This window comes from Ammospiza nelsoni, chromosome 9, assembly GCF_027579445.1.
Source record: "Ammospiza nelsoni isolate bAmmNel1 chromosome 9, bAmmNel1.pri, whole genome shotgun sequence".
Lineage (NCBI taxonomy): Eukaryota > Metazoa > Chordata > Aves > Passeriformes > Passerellidae > Ammospiza > Ammospiza nelsoni.
In genome coordinates, this window is record NC_080641.1 from 30,754,632 (window position 1) to 30,778,146 (window position 23,515).

The window sequence follows — 23,515 nt, forward strand, 5'->3', positions numbered from 1 at the left end:
TTTCAATCCTCCAGCAATTACGTAGTTAATTTAGTCACTGAGGTAGATAACTCAAACATAATTTCAAATGTTTCATATAAATCTTTCCAAATAATTGCAACAAGAAAGCACACTGATTATTGTCACCCAGTAATCATGGCAAATACAAACTGATTGCATGGTATAAATGAGTATACTGATTGATGAAACAAACAAACAAAAAATGATGTTATCATCCCAGAACATTTCAGCTTTCTTTGAAACTAAATTTCTTTAAGTTTGGACAAAGGATCCACCTTTACTCCAACTCTGACACGGATCTATCTTATACTCATTAAGAATGAGTCCAAGTTTGTGTAAGACTGAGCATAAAACTGGGATGGGTAATTTTATTTGTTCCTGTACTACATCACTGAAGTAATAATTCTGAGAGGAAAATAGTTATCTGAGTTCTGACTAATGAGAGAAAAATCTCCAAAAGTAAAACAGCAGTGTGAAATGTAAAAACAACCAAGAATGTTCTCTATTCCTGAAAGTCTCTTGACCACTTGATTTGGGAATGTTCACTTGAAAACATGAATTGAATGACTCCAGGGTTCATGACTCTCTGCCCTGGTTGTTGAATTCAGGTATGAACAGAACCTCAGTGAAAACAGATCAAGAAACTATAAGACAAAGAAAAAAACAATCCCAGACAGATAAAGAGAATCAGAGAGAAACACAAAGATGGCAATTCACGTTTTGGAAGAAAACAGTTATTAGCAACTGAACAAGGTACATAAAGACATTTAAAGAGATTAATATCTGTAAGACTGGTATTGGACATTTCTCCATCCTGGGAAGTTGTAAGACTTTGGTCTCTGTTGTAAACACAGAATTGGCAACTTCACAAAGTCTTGAATCAGGCTCCAAATCCATGGCATTTACCCCTGCACTCTTGGTTTCCACCACACCACATGTTGTTTAGCTGACTGGTTCATACACATGGTCTGAGCAACCAACTGATGGCTTTTGAGCTGAGGTTCAGCCATCCCTCCCTCATTAAAGACTTTCCTCAACCACAGAAAAACATCTCCCATGTCTTTGTGACTCAAATGACCAGGAGATTGGTCTCTTCATCTCAAATAACACAAGACACACGATTAAATCCTAACACATACTGACACTATTGGTACAACTGAGGTGAAAAGGCTGCCTTGTGGTCTTTGGTAGATCATTTTCCTGTATGCATTTCAAATAAGTCGATCTTCAATTTTATAATGAAAATAATTGATCTGATTGTATCTGATTTCATCGAACAACTCAAGTGATGAAGTTACAACTCACAAAATCTCACTGTCATCAGCCTTTTTCTTTGTTGATATTCAACACTCGACTTCTCCTGATGTCCCCTTTTCCGGAGTCTTTGCACCAGCCACACCACTGTCATTCATCCTCTCACTTTGTGCAGTTCATTTTTAAGCGCTGAGCCTGGTTTTGAGCTGGAGCTTTCTCCCCTCATCAATCCAAGGGGGCCTGACTCTTACAGAAGTGTGATCCCTCCCCATGCTCTCCCTGTTTTGCCTGTCCGAGACCACACCCAGGCTATGAGTAAGGACGGACCCCTAAAAGCTCTCCTCCACATGGGACCCAGCGCTGAGGGCCAGCCGTACCCCAGCCTCTGAAACCGCAGCCCGGGGCGGGCCGGCCCCTCACGGCGCTCTCCCGCCCTCCGCTGCCTGCTCTGAGGGCTCCCGCCACTCCCCGCCCTGTGGCGGCCCCGGGGCCAGTGGGCGCGGCGGTCCCCGCCGCCAGCGCAGCCCCCTGCCCGCCCGGCTCCGCCCGCCACAGCCACCTCGCCTTCCCTCGCCTCTCCTCGCCTCTCCTCGCTCCCGCCCGGGTGCCACCGAGCCGAGGCGCCGGGCGGGCAGCGGGCGGGCGGGCGGCCGCGCCATGAGCGCCGAGTGCAGCAGTTACCTCAACGCCGACAAGGTGCTGGTGAACGGGTTCAGCTGCCCGCGGGCGGGCGGCGACGCCCGCGCCGTGTTCTGCTGCGGCTTCCAGGACATCAAGTACTGCTGCGATGACCCCCACAGCTTCTTCCCCTACGAGCACAGCTACATGTGGTGGCTCAGGTAGGGGAGCGGCGGTGCCTGCCGGGGTAGAGGCGCCGGGCGGGAGAGCCTCGGTCGCCCGAGCTCGGCTCGGGTGTGTGTTTGTGAGGTACTTGTAAGTGGGCACTTTCAGGCTGCCTTTGTCCCGCCGAGAGTAGCGGTAGAGCTGCATCTTCGGCCCAGAGAGACTCTTGCTCATGCCAGGGTAGTTTCTGAAGGAAATAACTCGTGATCTTGGGAAGGAAGGCTGGGAAACGCTCGGTGCCTCTTGGCAGAGCATCCGGAGCGTCTCCCGCCCTTCGGGCGTAAGGGGAGCGGCTGTCTCGGGGCCTGAGCGCGTAAGATGCTGCGTGCCATGAAGTTCCCAGTGACTTGAGCTACTTTTCCATGTAAGATAAAGCACTACGCAACTTTCCACTTGGAAGGGGCGGATAACGAGCCTGGCGCTCTCCCGGGATAGTGCAGGGATCCGCCTGGCTCTGGCCGTATCTCCAGCAGCGGCAGGGAGGGCTGCGCTCAGCCAGCCCGGCTGCTCTCTGTGCCTGATTCCCCTCGGGCTCCTCAGCATCCACAGGCTGGCCGTGTCACGATGTTAGTACACCTCTGCATGGGGCTTCCACTCTGTTTCTTACGGACTTATTATTATCCTTGATTTTGTCAAATCCCCTCTGGGCTTGCTTATACCATCTGCTTCTGCAACCCTGGTGGCAGCAGTCACTACCTGCTGTTCGACTATAGATGCTTTTATCTGTTTTATATTGTTCCCTACTACTTTTCCAGAGTGTCGTCTAGTATTCAGATTGCGAGATTTGGTGAACAGCAATTGCAGGTTCAGTTTCTGCACAGTGTTTAAAGCGTTGTGAGCATTTGGGGCATCTATTCTCAGCTTCACCCTTTCCAAACTGGACAGCTTTTGGATTATCCTTGAGGCAGATGCTGTGTCACACCGATCGTTTTGGTTCCATCTCATCCATACTGTTTTTCACTCCACAGGGCTGGTGTTGGAGGTGCATAATCTGGAGCTTCATGTCCAAGGTGTGGGTGTGGCAAGGTTCTACAGAGTGGCCAAATGTTGCCTCCGATCTTGGTCTTGCTCTCAGTTTCATTCTGGTGGTGTCCAATGTGTTAATGTCTTTTTATGCCATTCATATTGACTCCATTATTTCAGTGAGCTCTCACTGAAGACTCTAAAACTTTTCTGGAGTTCAGAACTGCCTGTTCTGAGTTTATTGCTATGTAGGTTTGGTTTTGTTCTTTATATGTTACATTATGTACACTGAAACTCATGTATACCACTTCTGCCTCACTTAGTTTTCTTGTAGTGTTCCTTGCCCTCAGCATTTGATTGCTTGTAGGGGCTTAGGATCACCAGAAACTCAAATTTCCTTCTTCACCAGGTCATGGATGAAGATCTGAATAAAAATCAGTCTCAGTGACATTTCTTCACACTGAAAAGGGACGACTTAAGCCTTGCACATTGCTCCTTATGCTTTTAAGCAGCCTTAAATTTGTAGCAAAACCTTTCCCTAATCCTATATAAATTCAATCTTTTTAACCCCACTTTCAGTGCAGGGCTTTGTCCAAAGGCTTTTTGAGACACGTAACTCTGTCTGCTGGGTTCCTCTATCCATGTGCCTATTGACACTTCACAGACTCCAGCAGGTTAACGAGGCAGTGTCTTTCCCCTCATCCTAATGCTGATCCTTTCATTAAAGATTTTATGTCAGGAAGCTGCAAGTGCCATCAGCTCCCTGGGGTGGAGCATGGTAACGAGATGACTGGGGTAGAGGCTTTGCCATCAAAGGACCTGTCCCTCATTTTTGGGGAGGGTGAACTTGGGTATCATAGCCAGGCTCGGATTCAGCACCGTGCAGCCGGACACCCTCAGCACCTCGGCCAGCAGCTCTGCAGTTCCACATGTGAATTCCCTCAGGGCTCCTGAGTTAATGCTGTCCAGTACTGAGGACTTATTATTTTAATTTATCTGATCTAATATTTAATGTATTATTACCTAAAATGTACTTTGTCTGGTGCAAAGAGTGGATCACTTGTGGGGATCTCCCAGCCATCCACCTCTGTGACAGACACATGATTATTTGGCTTCTCTGATGTGAGACACCTCCAAGTATCCTTTTTTACACTTCTGCTGTCAAATACTCTGTTTTAATGCCATATTTTTACATAGCCTTTGAGTGTTTCAATCACAGTAAACCTTCTCAAGATGGCAGAAAAACTGAAGGAATAAGTTAATATTGCATCACAATATCTCATCTGGACGTTGTAGTGAAGACTCTTAAAGCTTGATCGTTTCTAAAACTACCTCCAAGAACTGAATCCCAGGAGAGGCTTTTATTAAATACCTCTCTGAAAGCTCTTCCTTTAAAAAGATTTTGTAGGATCTGAGAAATGACTGCTTAGCCTTCATCTAAGTCAGAAATTTGGGCCCAAACTTTGAAAATTAAGGATTTTTTTTTCTTTCTTTCTGCAGTATCCCTAAGCTGCTGAAGGGTCTCATGGAAATTGCCATTTTAGTGGAGTTTTGGTTGTTAATTTCTGCCATAAATTACTATATTTGTTGTAGAAAATAAGTGAATAAATACAATTTACCTCTGTAAGCAAAGTTACTGAGTGGTTAGAATTGAATCACTTCCTATAAATCTTTTCAGTACCAAATAGAGTAATTTTAGTTATTAACACACTGGAAACATTATAGCATTACATCATTTTGAAAACAGTATACATTTTCTCATGACAGTTCAATTAGTAGTTTAAAGAAAACATAAAAATAACATTTTTTGCCCTCTCAGAATGTTTTGATGATCACTAGACTTACTGATATTGGTTGGTAACAGCCAGATGATAAAATAATCCTTAAAATGCTTCTTTCACCCTTTGAAGACACACTTTTAAGACATGAAACCCTTAACATTTAAAACTAAACAAGAGTTAAGCAAACCAGCCAAGGAAAGTCTGGAGAAGGAAGGGGAAGGAGTAGGCAGCTCTGATGGGGGAACTCTTTTAGGTTTTGCTGTACTCCAGGACTTGGGGGTTCTTTCCTAAACCTTCATTTGCTTGACTCCCCGAGGTATTTGGAAGCAGTGCCTGGGTGCAGCACGAGTGGTTGGTGGGATCTCAGAGGTTCCTTCAGTTTGGTGGCACACCAGGTGGAATTGCAGGAAACTCTTGCACGTTTCCCTTGTGTTTTTCCTGCTGTGGGAGGGACATGGCCAGGCCTGTTGACATCCAGCTCAGACTGGAGCAGTTCATGGAGAAGCCAGCAGCCTTGGCAACCCAAATCAATAGTTTCTTGCTGGCCTATGCTCTTCTCTTTTCTTGCCAATTCTCTACTGTTCTGTACTATGTTTAGATCTAGACACTGCCCATTCCCTTAGCAACATGGAACCCTCTTTCCCCCTCCCACTTCTGCAAAAACTGCAATATTTGACAACAACCTGCTGAACTGGGAGCTGCTGGACTATCATAGATAATAGACTATTGAGCAACTCTGACACATTTCACATTTTCTGCAAAATTTATTATATATAATTAATAATGTTATTAATTTCTGTCTTATAATTTTTTTTTTGCTAAATAAAATAATAAAGTTTGGAGTTTTTTTAATCATAGATCTTGAAAGACTTATTTCCTCAAAGAAGAGGGAAAGATGAATTTTGCTGTCTCTTACAGTTGTCAGAAGCCCATGGAACAGGGAAGGCAACATTAGGAAAAGGCAGAATTCATCAGAAGGTTACTCAGCTTTTGAATCCACAAAACACAGATGCTATAAAACACCACTGAGCCAAACACTGAGCAGCTCAGCCTCCAGAGCAGTGTGCTGTGCATGCCCATGCAGTTGTCACATCTGCTTTACCTCCCAAGCTGAGTGGAAGGGGAGAAATGCTGAACATGTGGTATTTGTACTGAACTGCAGCAGTTATGTTCAGTCAGCCTTTTTGTTTCTCTTTGTTCTAAAATAATTTATGCTTATTTTTGTCCCTCTTCTATGAAGTCTTATTTTTATAATGGCCTCTTTCAGTATCAAATAGAATTGTAATATCAATTCCAAAGCTCTATCTTTTAAGTTGCATGTAATAATACATATTTGATTAAAATTCTGTCAAGCCACATAAAGGTTTTACTCCAAATGCCTTCTTAATTAATACCTACATGGTGGCCTAATACTGAGGCCAAGCTGTACCAATCTCCAGGCATCTGTTTTGGCTTTCCAAAATAGCAAGTCTTTTGTTTCTCTGTGCCATTCTTTCAGTCTCTGGAGAATATTTATCTGTGTGCTTTGCAAATCCTATGAACGACACGTCACTGCAACAATGGCATTGGGAACATTCGATTTACTCGCATCCGGGTGACTCATGAGCTTCCTCTCAGTCCATCAGTGGGCAATTCTGCCTCTGCTCAGCCAATATTTAAATTTTCCCTGGCTTTTGAGGGTGTGGATGGGCTAATGTTATGAACTAAAAATAACTCTAGGGGTGTGATGCTGATTATCCACCGGCAGACAAGTGGATGGACCCACTCAGCAGCTCTCTGGACACAGCCTGGGGATCCCTGGGGAGGTGCTGGCAGAGTGGAGCCTCTGCTGAGTGAAGCCTTTGGCTGTGCTGCAAGCCTGGATGTGGCACCCAGTGTAACAGCAGTGAAATGTGTGGTATGGCTCTATCTTTATGTGGAAAATAACTTGGGAGAGTTCTGTTTGGATCTCCTACCAAATGCAATATTGCTCATGTCAGGCCTTTACTGCCATCTTTATGCAAGGTATTTGCTGTGGGATTGAGTGGGTTGTTAATGCTGGAGGTTTTGCTCACTAATGAGGCCACAGCTGATGACAAGAGGGACTTTTTAGTTTGCTTGTTTGGTGTCTCTGCTGTCAGACTGATCTCGAAGACACACCCTGAGACCACAGACTGCTACCATGTGACTGCTGGGTGGCCTTCAGACCCTGCTTAGGTAAAGGTAAAGAATGGAAGGTGGCAAAATGCTTTTAGCAAGGACTTTTTAAAGCAAAATGCTTTTAGCAAGGACTCTTTAAAGATATGCAGCACCATAGTAATTGCTGTAGAATCTAGAGGACATGCTGTAAGATTGTCTTTATTTTCAGGAGTGTAATTGTTAAAGTGGTCAGTGATCACAGTTATTTGGTATTTTGTTTCTAATAACAGCTTTAATATGTAAAGAATGAAAGAAAATATTGTATTCTGTTTAAGAAATGTCAGTATTCAGAGCTGTGGAAGAGATATTAAATTTCTCTGAATTAGATTAATTAAGAAACAACCCTCCATCCCCAAACTTTAACCAAAATTAATCTTACAGAACTTAATTATACCTTCTCTGTGGGTTGAGAGCTTCAGCAGTTTGAGAACAATCTGGTTGCAAAACATTGTGTGTTTAAAAAGAGTAAGTACACATTGTCCTGATTCCTGATTCATTCAGGAAGTGGAATCAGAGTATCTGTTTGGTTTTGTGATGCTGGTGAGATCTTCTCATCTTGCTGCTGGGGCATGATAAACATTTCTTGTAGCACATAACCTATGGTGAGTCTTTGACCTGGAGAGTTCCTCAGATTTTTCTTGCCTTTTCCTTGTGTAACTCCCAAAGCATCTTACACAAGCTGTGTAGTGATACTGAAAATTCCTTGTGCTCTGCAATACACAACTGTATTGTCCATGTCATCTTCTACAACTGCATGGAGGAGAGCTACAGCCAAGAAGGAACAGATGTCTGAATAGAAAAATGTATAATCATTAATATGTCTTTGATCTATTTGGCTTTAGGGCAGCTGACTCTGCTTAATGTTTGGATAATGGTGAGCAACCTCCTTAGTCCTGCACTATGGGCTGGAATTTAAATGGAATCTTACAATAAAGCTTGTACTGTCAACAAAAAAGCACAAATAACTATTTCTGAAGAGCCTTGGTTGTATCATGTGATTCTATGGCTATTCAGCCTTCTGTAATATGTATTTCTTCTATTTTGTTTATTTGGGTCAAGGTGTTCCAAGTGAAAGTGCAAAATAAGGCCAGAACCCAGGTGAGATCTCTGAGTGTAGGTCATATTCAGATTCCATAGTAAGCAGAATATTGCTTGCCTGCAAATTTTGTTTGAGCCAAAAAACAGTAAGGAAAAATTTGCTTAATATGTATATATATGCACAAACACATCAGGATATCCTATTTAATGCAGATGATAAATACCATGAAAAATCTTCAGAAGAGTAAAGCTGTTCTTTGCAGAACCATTTTGCTGATAATAAATTATTTTTGCTGTGCATGGAGCTAAACGTTGCCCAAACTTCATTACTGAATCTGACCAGTAACTAATGAAGTCCTCATGTGAAAGTCATAGCAATATCTGCTGTTCTCATCCTGCTGATTTTAAGAATTTCTCCTGTGGACATATCTGTGTGCTGCTGCTGTGGGAGCTTGTAGAAAAGCTTTGCAGTATCTTGAATGTAAAATTCATAAAAACATCCCAAGGCACAATTCTTCTCATCTTCCTGCAAGGCCACAGTAGAGTTCACTTCTCCCTGATGGCAGTGATATATAAAGGCATTTTTATGACTAGAGGATGGAGCTTGTAGAACTCAAGACATTCATCTCTCTTCTGTCCTTTTAACGTCTGTCAAAATTGTAAATATACCCGAGCAGTAATGTAAGGATTCTCAGTCCTCAGACTCCTCATCTGTGACCAAAAAGCTGCTGTTTAATTTCACCAGAAGTCAGGAACTTTGTCATGGATTGTGGAATAGAGGACTGGAACATGGAAGGCATCAAATGGCCCAGGAGAGTGTAGGAAATGATAGCTAGACTGTATTATATGGGTCCTTTATTTCATCATGAGAATTTTATGCTAGGAAAAGACTTGAAAATAAGTGTTGGAAATCAGGAGAGATTTCAATATATACATATACTGTCTCACTGTGTGCCTATGGGAAATGTATAAAGTAGCTTTTATTCTGTAGGATAGCACCTTGATAAAATCTATGTTACAGTACTGTATGTTTGGCCTCCAGAGTAATTAATTCCTACTTCTTTGATGCCTTTGATATTGTGAGTAAATTAATTCAGCTTTAGTTTTCCTTTTACTGTGACAAAGATCATGGGAGAATTTCTCCAGTCTTGACTGGAGATTTATTTCAGTAATGCAAAGGCAGAACAGCAATCACAGTACTCCACCCTGCTCTGCAGAGCTGCTAACAGAACTGAATAACATAGATTGCATGGTTTTTTATACTACACAAATGGCATTTCAGACTGAAAATACAGCTTTAATAGTCATGTTGTTTGAGCTGCCTGGAACCCTGGAATCCTTCTCTGTGTGTGTGCACTGAAGAACTTTTCGATCTCACTGATATCAGTTACTGCATGAAGTTATTTCTGATTTTCATAAATACACTTTAAGTCAGACTCAGGAGTAATATGCATGAAATGTCACTGAGGGCCAGATGTTCAACTGCTGTGTAATGACATTGACCCTTCTGAGGGCAGTGAAATAACTGCAGTTTATGCAACTGAAGCATTGAGCTCTAAACTTTGATTTACAGTCAAATACAGAGTTACTCCCATGCCGGAGTACAAGCAAACTCCAGACATCATCTTGACCAATATTTTAATGGGTCCTCCAGGCTGTTTGTACACTTAATTATTTTTGTTTTTCTCTCTTAGTGTTGGAGCACTCGTGGGCCTGTCAATAGCAGCAGTGGTCCTGTTTGCTTTTATCATCACTGTGTGTGTTCTCTGTTACCTGTTTATCAGCACCAAGCCACGCAGCAAACTCGATACTGGTTTGAGCTTACAGACAGCAGGTAAGACCATTGTTATTGATGTGCATTATCACCTGCAGAGGAAAAGCCTTACTCTGTCTTTAAATGGATGTGGAGGAATCCAACAGTGTGTGTTTTCTTTCTGATGGGAATGTCAAGATGTAATCAAGCTGTCCTGCTGTATGCCTGCTCTGTGAAATCTGTACCAAATTCAAAACATTTAGCACGAGCTTAGTATATTTATTTAGTAGTAGGAAAAGTGTAGAAGTTTGCAATACTGGGTGAGGGTAAATTAGCCCCTTTATCAGGAAGAGACATTGATTTAGTTGCTCTGGATTTCCTGTCAAGAGTACATAAACATAGTAGTGATTCATTCTAGGAATAAGAATCTCAGGAGAGAATTTAAGTGTATTTTCTTGTGACAGAGAGAGGTCATTCTTTTTTTTTTTTTCCCTTTCTTCCTGACATAGGATCTAGACTATGAAGTCTAAAACTCTTTGTTTCATTAGCAGTAGTCCATGCCTTTGTGCCCAGACTGTGTTGGCAGATGCCTGCAGGAGCAGTGCCTGTAGTCTGCACTAACCCACTCACATGGGAAAACTGCTGCTGCTGCTGCTCCAGTTCACTACATTTGTGAAATCTCCCTTGGCAAGAAGGAGTGTGATAAGTTTCACCATTTGTCTTGGACGTCCTAAATATTTAAATGAACTGCTTCAGCAGTTCAACCAGTAAAGTTGTAGGAAATAAAAGGAATGTTGTACTTATGTAGGCATTGGAAATTCCACAAATTCTGGGAATAAAGTCCCCTCAGCTCAAGTTTTCTCTTTACTTGTTACTTTAAAATGCTTCTACACCTGCATGGCAGTAAATGACCAATGAGTAACTGTAATTACAGCTCATTATAGAGCAGTAAACCCCCTCCTGAGTGTCTAGTTAACACAGTCCACTTCATATCAAGCTTCCTATGTGTAATTTTCTTCTCCAGGGAATGCAGGCTTTGGTTTAAAAGTGGTTCATAGAGCTGTCAGAACTGCAAAGCCTTCCTTTGTAGCTGTGTGAGGTGAGCAAGCTGCTGAAGTCACACATTCAGCAAACTGCTACTAATCTACAAATTGAAAACTTCACACTTATCCTGGAGAGAGAGTGGAATTAAGACCTGCTAGCTAGAACAGCCTAAATAAACTCTTGGGTGTGATGAACAAAATGCTCTCGTGCTCCTCTACAAGATGGTTGTGTCTTAATTATAAACAGTCATTATGTTTTGAACACGTTGCTGTTCAATTTCTTCCCTCAGGTTTTCCTGCTACAGCAGCAGCTCTTCATCCACTGCCAGGACAGCAGTTCTGTATTCCTCATGCCTTTTATTTTTGTGCCAGACATGTTTGGCAGGTGAGGAGCTGGGAAGGAGGCAGGTGCTACTGCACCACTGCTGCCAAGCAATTCCATCTTTCTGTAGGGACTGGAACCCTGCTGCAATCCCACACCCTGCTTGGGTGGCAAAGGCTGTTCCTCCCTTTCTAGGATGAGGTGAACAGCATCCCACTGATGACCCAGCATTCATGTAGGCATGCCAAGCCACAATTCCAAACCCTATGAAGCTGGGAAACTAAGGATCTTTGCTTTTTCCCAGCCATCTTCTGTGTGGTTTGGAGCTTTGCTTGGAGAAATTCCTTGTATTTAAACATGGTTTTGACTGCTCTCATCTTGTGTTTTTTGCTTTTATTATTCTGCTTCTTTGGCTGCTTCAAATGAAAATTGTTTCACATCCAAATTCTCATAGCTTTGGCTGTTGGTGAGGTGGGTTGCTGGAAATTGAAAGCCAGTTGCTTTGCCAAGGTTGAGAGATCTTTGGAAATGTTTTAGGATTTCACTGACAAGCCTGAGTGCTTGCCTTCATCATACTTGGGTTTCTTTTGCATGGAAGTCATGCAAGGGATGAGTGTCTGACAAGATGGCTGGTTAGCTGCTTGCAGCCCTGGAGAAAATAAAAACAGCCTCTCTCCTCATCTTTCAGTTCTTCTGAGAGTGCAGGATAACTGTACATAAGCAATTAAAACAAATTAAAAACTTAAAACAGTTTTTAGATGCTTCAGAAAGCTGCAGGCCTGAGGGCTGTGAGTTTTAAGTATGAACTCAATTCAACACAGCTTTTTCTGAACAAGCATAATTTTGCCTTTAGATGAAGTCTGTGTCACACTTTAGTTGTTGTGCAACATCTGGATCCCTGGAGCACCCAGAGAGCACTCATTTTTAAAAGCAGTATTTTTTATTATATTCAATTTCACCCATAATACAACAGCTCAGTTGGAGTTTCATATCTCTTTAAACAAACAATTGGTTATTTTATGCCTTTCCCTATCTCACATAATAGCAAAAATTGGTCATTGTCCTTGGGCTCATCCAAGATCTCCAAAATACAGAAGTGGAGTGGTTGAATTTTTACAGAAATAATATCCAGATCAATGATAAATCTAACAATAAGCTGAATATGAAGCCCTTTATTAAAGTTTCTGATTCTACAAAAGGCATATCAACTGGAATTTGCCTCTGTGTGTCCTTAAACAAATGGTCTTCCATAGCATCAGCACAGATCTTCCACTGCATCAGCACTGAGTGTTACAGATTGGGTTCTTGAGTTAGCTAAGGATGTTTTAGCCCTAACAAAAATTTACACTTTAATCTGAGCATTGAATTTGAGGAAGAATGAGCTCAGCCACTGGAATAGACAAGGAAGAACTACTTAAATGTCACTGGAGTTTGACATTTCTGTTTGTAGAGTGCAGAGTTGATCCATAATATGCAAGACAGTATGTGCAGGCAAACACATATAAATGAAGATCCTGCATTTCAGTTGCTTGTTAAGCTTTTTCCAAGAGACAATATTTTTCATTGAACTCATTGTAGATGTTTTTGTTTCTCCCATATGAAGGCTCAGGATGTATAATAGTGGTAAAAGAAGGCTGGAAGAAATCCAAGCCCTGAATATGCAAACATGATGTATTTATTCAAGGTGAAAGAGAATTTGGTCATGTGCTTTGTTCTTCTTTTAACAAAAAAAACTTCTTTTTTTGCCAAAGATTTTCCCCCTTCAAAATGTGGGAAGCTAGAAGTCACAGGATTTTAAGTGTTTTGTTAAGGCTGAATGAATAATGCTGGAACATCCCCAGAGTGCAAGATAAGGAGGACTGAGTAAATATTGCACAATTGTCAGGATGGGAGTGGAAAACAGGCAGAAAAGGGGAAATCCAACACACCTTGGCTCTGAGAAAGGTGCACATACCCTTGACCAGGCAGCTGATGGGAGAGGAGTGATCATCTCTGCTGACCCCTGAGAATGGGCTTTGCCATCAGAGATATAAAAGGTGGAGAGAGTCTCTCCACCTTGCTGACCCAAACAGTTTTTAATCACATTTTCTGAGTTGCCCTGGTATTTCTGCCAGGTCTGGAAAGACCTTTGAGATAAAGTGTTCCATGCCACTGCAAAGCATGAATAGCAAATTACATTTTATGATGGTAACTAATACTTCTCCCTTAAAATTTAGCACAGGAAAACCTCTGTAAATGTGTTCAGAGTCAGACAGAGACCTTTGGGTTGGAGTGTGAAAGAACTGTGGCCTTGTAAATTAATCATAAGTGCTAGGGAAGATGTGCTTTAATAGAAGTTATTAATTCCTTGCTCTTGCAAAGCAGTGACATCACAATATGCAAAAGTTCATGGTTTCATTTCATAACAAGGAAAAACACAGCTTGAAAAATAGCCAGATGACTCTTTTGTCCCTATTTCTCTCCTTAATCAAATATTCCTCATGGGGAGTTATTCACATATATTAAATATTCTGGTATTTTGATGAAAAAGCACCAAACTCTTACACATTGTTTTTCTTAGCTCAGTACAATTATCTGACTATTGGCTGTGCAAGCAGATAGCTGCTGTCTGAATTCAGATGCACTGCTTGGCTTTTGGAGTGTACACCCATAATTTTGCCTTCTAGGTTTGGGAGTAATTTCAACTGTATGGTGTTCTTGTAGCTGGCTTTAAATTTCCCCAGTTAGGCTACTTTTATCTTTAACATCTACCTCAGATTTTTGTATGGGGAAAAATCAGCCAAATGGACTCAACTGTTGAAAAAAACCACTTTTTTTTTTCTTCTTTTTAGGAAATGAAGAAAATTTCCATTTTAAAGCTGGGAATTCAAATTTAATGGAAGGGTGCATCACTAGAACAGATTTAATTTTGAAATGTCTTTATTGGACTCCTTAGCTTTTAAATTTCCCAGACTTTCTCGTAGCAGCAAGATTTTTGCAGCTCATTAGGAAGGATGTTTTTTACTACAAATATACCCATAGCTGCTGTAGGCTTCAAAAATAAAGTGTCTTCCTCTGTAACTGATAAGAACTTTTTTTCTTCTTTTTGGGTTTGTTTTTTTTCCCAGCTGAAAAAACTCAGTTGTTTTCAACTAAGATCTTAGCTTAAATGCTATTGTGCAGATTTTTTTAAAATGCTAAACTACCAAATCCTATTTTTGTATTTTTGAAACCAAATTGCAGTTTTTTCAAATAAAATAAAATAAAATAAAATAAAATAAAATAAAATGCAGCTTTCAAAACACCTCAATAACAAATAATTCCCCTTTCCCAAGCTGCTTTACTTCAGGTTCTTATTAAATTAAAATATGAGCATTCTCAGCTTTTCATCCCTTTTTGGATATAGAGAATCTGTTTTTCAATCCCTTCCCCACACACTGGCTTGAGAAAAGTACCCTGCCCAGTTAAGTTTATCTTTTCTGTCTCTTTGTGTTGGCCCACACTTGGGAAAATGGAAAAATGAGGTCAAAGACAGTGTTGAACTAAAGGGTAATGGGAAATCCAGGGAGGCCTGGGAGGAAGATTGATGAGCTCCACAAGGAGAATCAGATGACAGGATAAAGCAGAGAGAGCCTTTGGAGCTGGCAGATAAAGGAGGAAACTTCAAGGAGCTGAATGCTCCTGGGAGCTTTGGGAAGAGGGACGGGACTGATGGGAGCAGCAGAGCAGGGAGGCAGCGATGCTGCAGGGGATGGAGAAGGTCCTGGGGGCCAGCAGGTGGAGCAGTGGCTGGGGTGGGCTGGGGAGCAGATGGTGCTGGGGGAGAGAGATGGACAGGGAGCCTGGCAGAGGGGGAATCGTGTACAGGGTTGAGATTTAGGGCAGAGAAATGGGAGGAGAGACTCCAAATTTGACTTGTTGTTCATGGATGTGGGCACTATCATGGGAAGGACAGTAGCAGAAAATAAGGACTGGAAACAGAATGAGAATAGTGGGAAGGGAATGAAAGAACAAACATCAGGTAAGAAAGAAAATAAAAATGAGTATATTTAGGGAAGTCTTTTCTTTTAAAGTTTTGTTTTCTCAGCTGCCAGCAGGGATCAGTGAAAACTGGCAGAGTATCTCTCTCCTCCCTTCCTGCAGTGATCCACTGCAGGCTGCCTTTGCTTTGGTTACTCTGCTCAGATGGGCAAACTCAAGTTATCTGCACTGAATCAAAAGATTCCTGCCCTTCTGCTCCAAGCAAGTCTCTGTATCAGTTAGCTGGTGGAATTTTAACTATTACTTACATTAACCTATGAAGTTGTGCTCTGAAAAACAATATTCAAATGCTACTAAGCTTCAAAACCAAACACTCAGAAGATGGGAGATGCCAGAACTTAAGATTTGGTGGGAAATTGGTAAAATGCTTAACTAAAAAGAGTTTTATCTGCTCCTGTCATCACGTTAATCTTTCTATAAAACTTAGGTAACACTTGCAAAGAAATATTGTGAGCCTCCCTACACACACTCAGAGCTTTGGGGTCATTGGATGTAGGTGGCTGAAAGCAGCAGTGACTGATTATGTTTGGAGAGGGATGAAAGTTTGAGATTTCTGATCTGCTTTCTTGAATATGGGAAATTTTTAATGCAATTTCTTTCAGGAGACTTTCTGATTTCCTGCTACATGCCCAACTCATACCACAGTGCTGCTTCCTTAAACTGCTCTTCACTTTGATGTTTATTCCTTTTTAACAGAAGTTAATAATTGCAGCCTCCCTGAGGCTCAGGAATGCAAAGTGGAATGGATTTGATCTGTCTCATCTAAAAATTGTAGAAGATTCCAGGAACTGTGGTTTTTCTAGTGCAGTGGGCATATTTATGTATTACTACTTGCAACTGATGGAAGAATAATGCTCTTAATTCTTCTAAAATGCCTTTGTTTTACAGACAGTGAGGCCAGAGGGAGTTCAATATGTTAAAGACAGAGGCACTGAATGGATTCTACCAATGTTATGAAGAAAAGAGGTATCTTGAGAACATTTATCTTATTCTGTTGTATTTGTATACTCTCTACTCTGTTTTACATGGATTTTATAATATTATTCTTTATGTGGGTTTTTAACTTTTTGAAAAGCACTAGCAAACTGTCTCTGGCTGATTTATTTATACACTGCCCTGATGCTGTCCTTGCACAGGGATGTGTCTGCAGAGACTTGGACAGAGTCCTTCCCCAGACAAATCTCTTCCAGATTTACTGGCACTGAATACTCCATCATGGTTATGTGCCAGACAAGATTATATTCCCTTATGCTTTATTGTCCTTTCCCTGAGCTGGCCTGGGTGCACCAGAGCTTACTGAGGAGGCAGACACTGTAACTTATTCAAAAGAATTTCTTTAGTGATGAATTGCCAGAAAGGCTCCTGTGTGATGAAGGGTGAAAACAGTGAAGTTCTGTGGAGCAGCTTAGTCTTCCATTTCTTCCTGGGGATGCAGGAATCAGTGCCAGGTAAATTTTGCTACAGAACTGGAGAGGGTTATCTTGCAAGAAAGTTGATTTTTATGCTGAAATAATGTGTAAAGGTCAAACTGCCTATGGCACAGACCATGCAGAATAGTGTTTAAAATGTACCCCAGTACAGATGAATTGTACTTCAGACTTAAGAGGACTTTATAAATAATGCAAAGGACTTCAGATGGCATGAAACATGCATTTTACTTTCTGCAGGGGGTGAAAGCTCATGGCTTAACAGCCACAGAATGTGAGAATAGCTGCAGATCACCAATGTCTAGCACAAGAAAAATAAGTGGTCCTGTTTGCTCAGCAGTTGTTTTCAGATGAGCAGGAAAGTAAATGAGTCAAGGCTTCCCTGTTTCACTTGTACCCTTAAAAAAAGCCACACTGTGCATCCCAAGTGCACATGCACCTTTCTCAGAGCTCTTTATCAGCATAACAAATTGATTTTGGCTCCTCATTCTTATAAAAAGACTGAAGTGTAACAAAACTAATTTCAAAACTCCTAACCACCTCCACACATTTTTTTTTCTGCTGTTGCAAATGAAATGGCTTGTGGGAGAAAAATGCCAAGGAAAGACTAAAATGGATCCTGCAAGTCAGAAAGCCGTCTGTAGTGAGAAAATCCAAAAATATCCCAGGCAGGCACCAAGTACTGAGATGAGCTGAGCTCTGTGAATGTGGCATTGCTTTTTGAAGGCCAGGAGCCTCTCGTTTCCTCATGCTTCTCTTTGCCTGCTTTTCTGTCATGGTAGAGGGGCTGATGTTTATAAGGTGCCTGCTAGCACCCTATAGAGATTGGGAGAGACTTGAGAGAGAGCTGCAAAGGACTTGGGTAGGGTTGGAATGCATGCATTATATAAAGACCAAAATAATCTGGAAGTTTTTTTGTGGGTGAAACACCCAGCTTTTTTTTTTTTTTTTTTTTTTTTTTGCCAAAATGAGGCTGCATTGTAGTGAAGACTGAAAATATTTGAGATCTCATTTGGAGCTAAATCCAGGGAAAGTATGTCCTTAGCCTGTGAGCCTTTTTGCTTTCTGATTCAGAATGGAAAAGGAGGAGTTCAGATCTTTTCTGAACTTCAACACATAATAAGGCTAAGGTTGGATAGAAATTCCAGGTCTCTCGTTGTTTTTTGTCTCCTGCTTTTCACATGTGCTTGCTGCAGATTTCATACCCACACCTGTCATGGAGAGCCACTTCACAGTGCAGCATTAAGCCAGAGAGTCCATCAGTGCTTACAGATTTCTCCTGCTGGGAGAAAGCTAAAGGTGCCAATTAGATTTCCTTTAGCAGGCATATTTCTTCTGCCAAATTCACTGAGTTTTAATTAGGAACAGGACCCCTTGTGCCTGGTGTAGTTCAGCATACAATTCAGGCTTGTTTGCTTGCTCTTTTCCAGCAAAAGGGCAAACACAGCTCTTAGCTTTACAAAGGGAAAGTAGAGGAGCTGGGCAGACGAAGGCATTGCTTCTAACTTAGAGTGATAATACATTAAATTATTAAATAGTTGAGCTATGCGCAAGAAAAAGCTGACACAGATTTAGTGAAGACAGATCACAACAAATCAATCTAATTTCTCTCTTTGTCAAGGTAATTTTCCCTATCAGGTAAGTGGGAACAAGTGGCTGTCATTACAGATCATTATGAAAATGCAGTCAAAGGGAAATTTTCAGTGACTCATTCCCAATTCTCAATTTTTGGAGGGAAGAAGGATGTCTTGGGAAGTGTCTGGCACATTATCCCAGACAAGTAGTAAGAGCTTGGCTGAAGAACTAAAGAGCACATGAATAAAATTTTTGAATGACACCATCCTGAGAAGGGTTGCAAGACTCTGGGGCTAAAACTACCTTTCAGAATTATCTGTGCCCTTGAGAAATGTTCCTAAATAAAAAGTGAAACAGAATAAAAATCAACATACTGTAGTTAAAAAGGAGAAACCAAGTCCTCAAGTATAATTAAAGAAGCTGACTAAATAGTAAAGAAATGCTTCCTAATATCCAGTGTAAACCTCCCCTGGTGCAGCTTTGAACCATTCCCATGCATCCTTTCACTGGAGACCAGGGAGAAGAGACCAGAGAATCACAGCATGGTTTGGGCTGAAAGGGACCTTCAGGATTATCTAGTTCCAATCCTGCTCTCATGGGCAGGGACACCTTCCAGTAGACCAGGTTGCTCAGAGCCTTGAACATTTCCAGCAATGGGGCATCCACAGCTTCTCTGGGCAACCTGTCCCAGGGCCACCATTCTCTGCACAATCCCTGCTCAGGAAGCTGGACAGAGCAGTGAGGTCACCCCTCAGCCTCCTTGTCCCTGAACTAGACAAGCCCAAGGCACTGCTCATGGGACACTCCTTCCACCTGTCCTTCCAGCCCTTTCTGCAGCTTTGTTGGTCTCTTCTGGAGGTTTTCGAGTACCTTAACATCCTTCTTAAATTGTGGAACCCAGAACCACACTCTGCATTCACAGTGAGACTGCAGCAAGGCTCAGTGCAGCAGGATAACCCTCTCTTGTGAGCAGCTGGTTGGTTATTGGTGTCTGACACACCCCAGGGTGGGGTTTGCCTCCTCAGCTGCCAGGGCACGCTGCTGTTAGCCAGATGGCAGTGCTGGGGAGGTGTACAAATCTAACTTTACAGGTATGTCTCAGCTTTTCATTTAAGTTCATCAGGAATGTGTAACCATCCTCAGAGTCTTCAGCAGAAAATAACCTAGAATCTACAAAAAGTATCACTGATAACTCAGATGAGCATCATTCCTCTCAGTGAGCCAGTACTGATGTTCTTTGCTGGTTAGGATGCTCTTGCTGATGCCAGTTGCCATCTGCCTCGAGCCCAAGATTTCAGAACTTCTGTCAGTAGCTGAGTTAGCTGAAATTGTCCAGCCAGACTTCAGTGCATGTCCATTTTTTGCATACCCAGACAAGCATTTGCTTCTTAATCCATCTGTACCAACAACTGTTGTGTTTTACATCAGAATCAATCCTGCTTTAATGAGCAGTAGAGCAATAGAGCAATTTATTTGTATAGAAATTCCTCAGGTGTCACTTGGAATATATTCTGCTGCCTTTCAGGGTTAAAGGCACACATTGAGAGTATGTCTATCATGAAAAAGAAATTAAATGCGTGGTTCGATGTAGATTTTACTGGTGCATTTTCCAAGAGGCACTGCATAGAAATGTTAGGTGAATGACTGTCTTTATCTACAAAACGTTTTTTGTTTTGTTTCAGCACCATTGTGTGTGGGCCTTTTTCACATGCAAGGGGAAGTTCTCACTTGCCCAGCACAGCAGCAGCAGAGCTGCCCATCCACAAACACCCCCAGAGGAGGCACTTAGTGTTTCATAGCTCTAGTAATGCACTTTAGGGGTGCTGTTCCTCACCTAATAAAGGTTAGGAATACAATGACATACTTGGAAAGAAGTATCTGTGCCAGTGAAATGGATTGAGCTGTGTGGTTTGTTCTGGATTCTCTTGTAGGGGAAAATTCATCCCTTTTTCAGTCTAACTCATAACTGTTGCTGGTATTTTCCAGATACAGAGCTGCATCCATGACAAAGGCCCCACCAAAACAAGCTGTTGCAAGAGCCAAGTGACTTCAAGGCACCTCCTAAGGCACAAGGATGGACTGTGACTGTAAGCCACGAGAACCTGACTCACTCTTCCAGAGGTGTTTCCTGGCTCTTACAACCCCTGTTGATAGCCAGGGCCAATCTGAAGCTGTGCCAGGCTGTTTGTGTATGGTTGCTACACTGAGAAGTTGTGTGTTTTGATTTGCACATGTCAGCTACTGCTGTTCAGTCATTTCCATGCAAGTTGTCTCTACCCTGTGCAATTCCAGTGAGATAACACAGTTGTTAAGCAGAGCAGAATTTGGCACACCATGTTCACCAAGCTTTATTTTAAGCTTTCCCCATGTGCCATCTCAGTGTGGTGTCTTCATCTCATGAACAAGGTTGTCTTTAGCCAAATGTGACTGTTCAGTGCACAAACCAATGTGAATGTAGTACCTCAATAAAATCTGACATTTGTGTTGTATTTTTCTTAATTAATCATTTCCCTTCATTTTTGTTTCCTCAGAAGATTCTTGTGAATCTTGAGATTATTTTGAAGAATTTTCTAACAAAAGGTGAAGTTAATAAAGAATAAATTTTTGTAGGGGAGCTAAGATTTAAGCTGTTTTCACTGGCATTGGTATACACTGAAATGAATTGAAGTAAACATCCACAATTGTTTTGCAGATTCTTCATCTAAACATGTTGGAATATTTCTTGGGAAGCAAACTAAAATTTTCCGGTAGCATTTCAGTTTGGAGCACTAATTTGTGAAATGTTGAACTTCCTTCAGGTAATCAAAGAGCTCTAATTGCACATTTTATTTCTCCAGAAGTCTTAGGAACAACCAACACAATCTTAACTGTCATATTTGAGTTGTCAGTTCTTTCAAGCTTTCAGTCTTGAAATCATGAACATTAGTGATAATGATTTCTTTTCATCTTGTGAGGGTTTTTTTAAGGTGAGTGATCAAAAGAATTTGAAAACTGTTTAACCATGCTGTTGATATGAAGGCAGCAGACATTATAACTTCCATTTGCAGATCAGGCCTAAAATATTTACCTACCATGTCAATTTTGTCTGTTGTTATACTTTAACTTGTTAAGTCAGAATCCTTGTCTACTGCTTGGGAGTGACATCTTTTTGTGTGATAGTGCTTGAAATTTAAACTCTGTAGCTGTCTGGTGCTGTGCATCAAAACCCCAAAGTGCTTCTGATCTCATCTGCTCTTGTGTGAAATAATACACCAGTGCCTCCCATTGAAGCAGAGAATGTGGTGTGTGTTCTTCCAATAGCTGTCTATATGTACTATCTCATTAAACTGCTCTTTGCCACTATGGACTGGGAGAAAATTGAAACCACATTGGATGCATAAAGAAAATGTTTTTATAACAACAGGACAGAAACCTGATCTTCCAGCCTCATAACTTTCTAGACTGGGACTGTCAAAGAGCAGAAGGGAAAGGATTTATGAGTTTTGCCATCTGGTTTCCTTGGAGGATGCCAGCCATGAGATAAACATTCTGGAAGCATATGCTTATTTTGAACCACCAATAAAAGATTTATAGAAGATGAAAAAAAAATATTTAGGTTATTTTAACTTCATTCAAATTTGAGTCAGCACTTCTTTAATTTTTAAATTCTAAAGATACTTAAAAGTAACAAGATAGATATTTTGAATGTTGCAAGATCAAAATATCTTTGATTTTTGTCTCTTGGGCAATTTCAATTTGATTCCTCAAGTAACAAGGTTATTTTCCCCTCAGATACTGGACCATTTATTCATTTTGAGTCTCTTAAGGCACCAAAGTAACAGAATTAAAAGTAAAAAACAATATGCAAAAAGAATGGTTCCAGTTCTTTGGTTATGCCTAATGTCTGTTTTTGTTTTCTGTCACTGTGCTTAGGAAAACCCATTCCTTTGCCCTTTTAGCTAGTTATTTTGTAATTGAGTGTTTCTAAATGTCACCAAAAAGTACCTCCCACACAGGTTTGATTAGGGAATCAGCACACTGCCCAGAACAGCTTTCAAATGTAATGTGCAGTCACAACAAGGGCGACTCCCTGTGCTTAATAGGCATAATAAGCCTTAATGTACTTGTTAGGCATAGCCCTAATTTTTGCCCTGGGAACATTTTAAGCTTAAATTGCTTAAATTACCACATAAAGCAAATTCAGGGCTGTTGTGCCATCAGCCATACAGAAGCCACTAAATCTCACAGGAGTTGCTGTGAGCATTTTTTATTGTTTTTTTAAAGTTGAGGAGTTTTTCTAATCATAGGGCCAAAATAAAAGTTGGGTGAAACAGGCCTCTCAGGCTGTGGGATGTAGAAAGTGTGTTTGTGTCTGTGCACACACAGATACCAACAAAGCAGCACGAGCAGCAGCCCCTGATGGATTTCCTGGTCCCAACCAGGCTGGCTGATCCCCACTGGCAGTTCTGCTTCTTCCTTTGGAGTCACCCTGGCAGAAGTGGCAGCTCACTGCAAAGTGAGCAACTTCTGTCATCCTGCCATTCTCTGATACTGCAATATTGATAACTGCCTGTTCACTGTGTTACTTAATCTGACTTTGGGTCTAAGTAGAAAATACCTAATCAATGCTGCCACACAATCAGTCAAGTATGTAATGATTTTCATAATAATTCACTTTTCATTAATAATTCACTTTTAAAATAATTTCTGAAGGCTTTATCCTTCGCAATTTTTAAATTAGGGAAGAAAGACCAAAGAAAAGTCATAGTTTCACTGAATGAAAATAATGCCTGTTTTAATTCTTTTTCTACATGACAAATGCTAGAAATCCTCACAACTGTTACATCCTTCAAGTTTTGGAAAAATTGAGACAGGAAAAGCATAAAGATTCAGCTACTTCCTAGGAATAAAAATGAGAAGCTTTAAAGCTCTGTTCTGTTAGCCTGAAGCTCACAGGAATTCTGTCTTTTAAGGTGAAGTAAGGAATTTAAAAATGTGTCCAATTGATTTTGAAGTGATCTTGTTATTTTCATAGTCATTTGTTTGGAACTTCAGGAATTTCAGAAAAAGTACATATTTTAATAGATACTGAATAGTGGGGTAGAGATCCACTAATACTCTTATTAAAAGCAGAGGATGAGAGGATTCTACAATGGACTGGCTTTTGAAGAATCTGAGCCAGGTGAAGGATGTCTGGTTCAAAAAAAGAGATTTCTGCTGCAGAGAGAAATTGAAAAGTTGAAAACCTCATCTAAAGAACCACCATCAGGATCTCTCCAAGTTCCCAACACCATTTATTTCTGGGTCTTTGGAACAGGTGCTGGTTTCTAGTACTCAGC

At 41.1% G+C, this 23,515-nt stretch overlaps 2 protein-coding genes across 2 annotated transcripts in view; both read left to right on the top strand.

Moving 5' to 3' along the window:
* The first annotated feature begins 1,869 nt into the window (after positions 1-1,869).
* Positions 1,870-21,616, top strand: SHISAL2A (shisa like 2A). The gene is made up of 4 exons (XM_059477819.1): positions 1,870-2,093; positions 9,752-9,891; positions 16,084-16,161; positions 20,184-21,616. The coding sequence occupies exons 1-3, from the start codon at positions 1,912-1,914 to the stop codon at positions 16,113-16,115; spliced, it is 354 nt and encodes a 117-aa protein (XP_059333802.1). The 5' UTR covers positions 1,870-1,911; the 3' UTR covers positions 16,116-16,161; positions 20,184-21,616.
* The window catches only part of LOC132076640 (protein zyg-11 homolog B), a 53,172-nt gene continuing 50,619 nt past the window's right edge, over positions 20,963-23,515 (top strand). Inside the window, exon 1 of the mRNA XM_059477811.1 lies at positions 20,963-20,995. Within this exon, the coding sequence (XP_059333794.1) occupies positions 20,978-20,995 (18 nt within the window). The 5' untranslated portion in view covers positions 20,963-20,977. The remainder of the gene's footprint in view (positions 20,996-23,515) is intronic.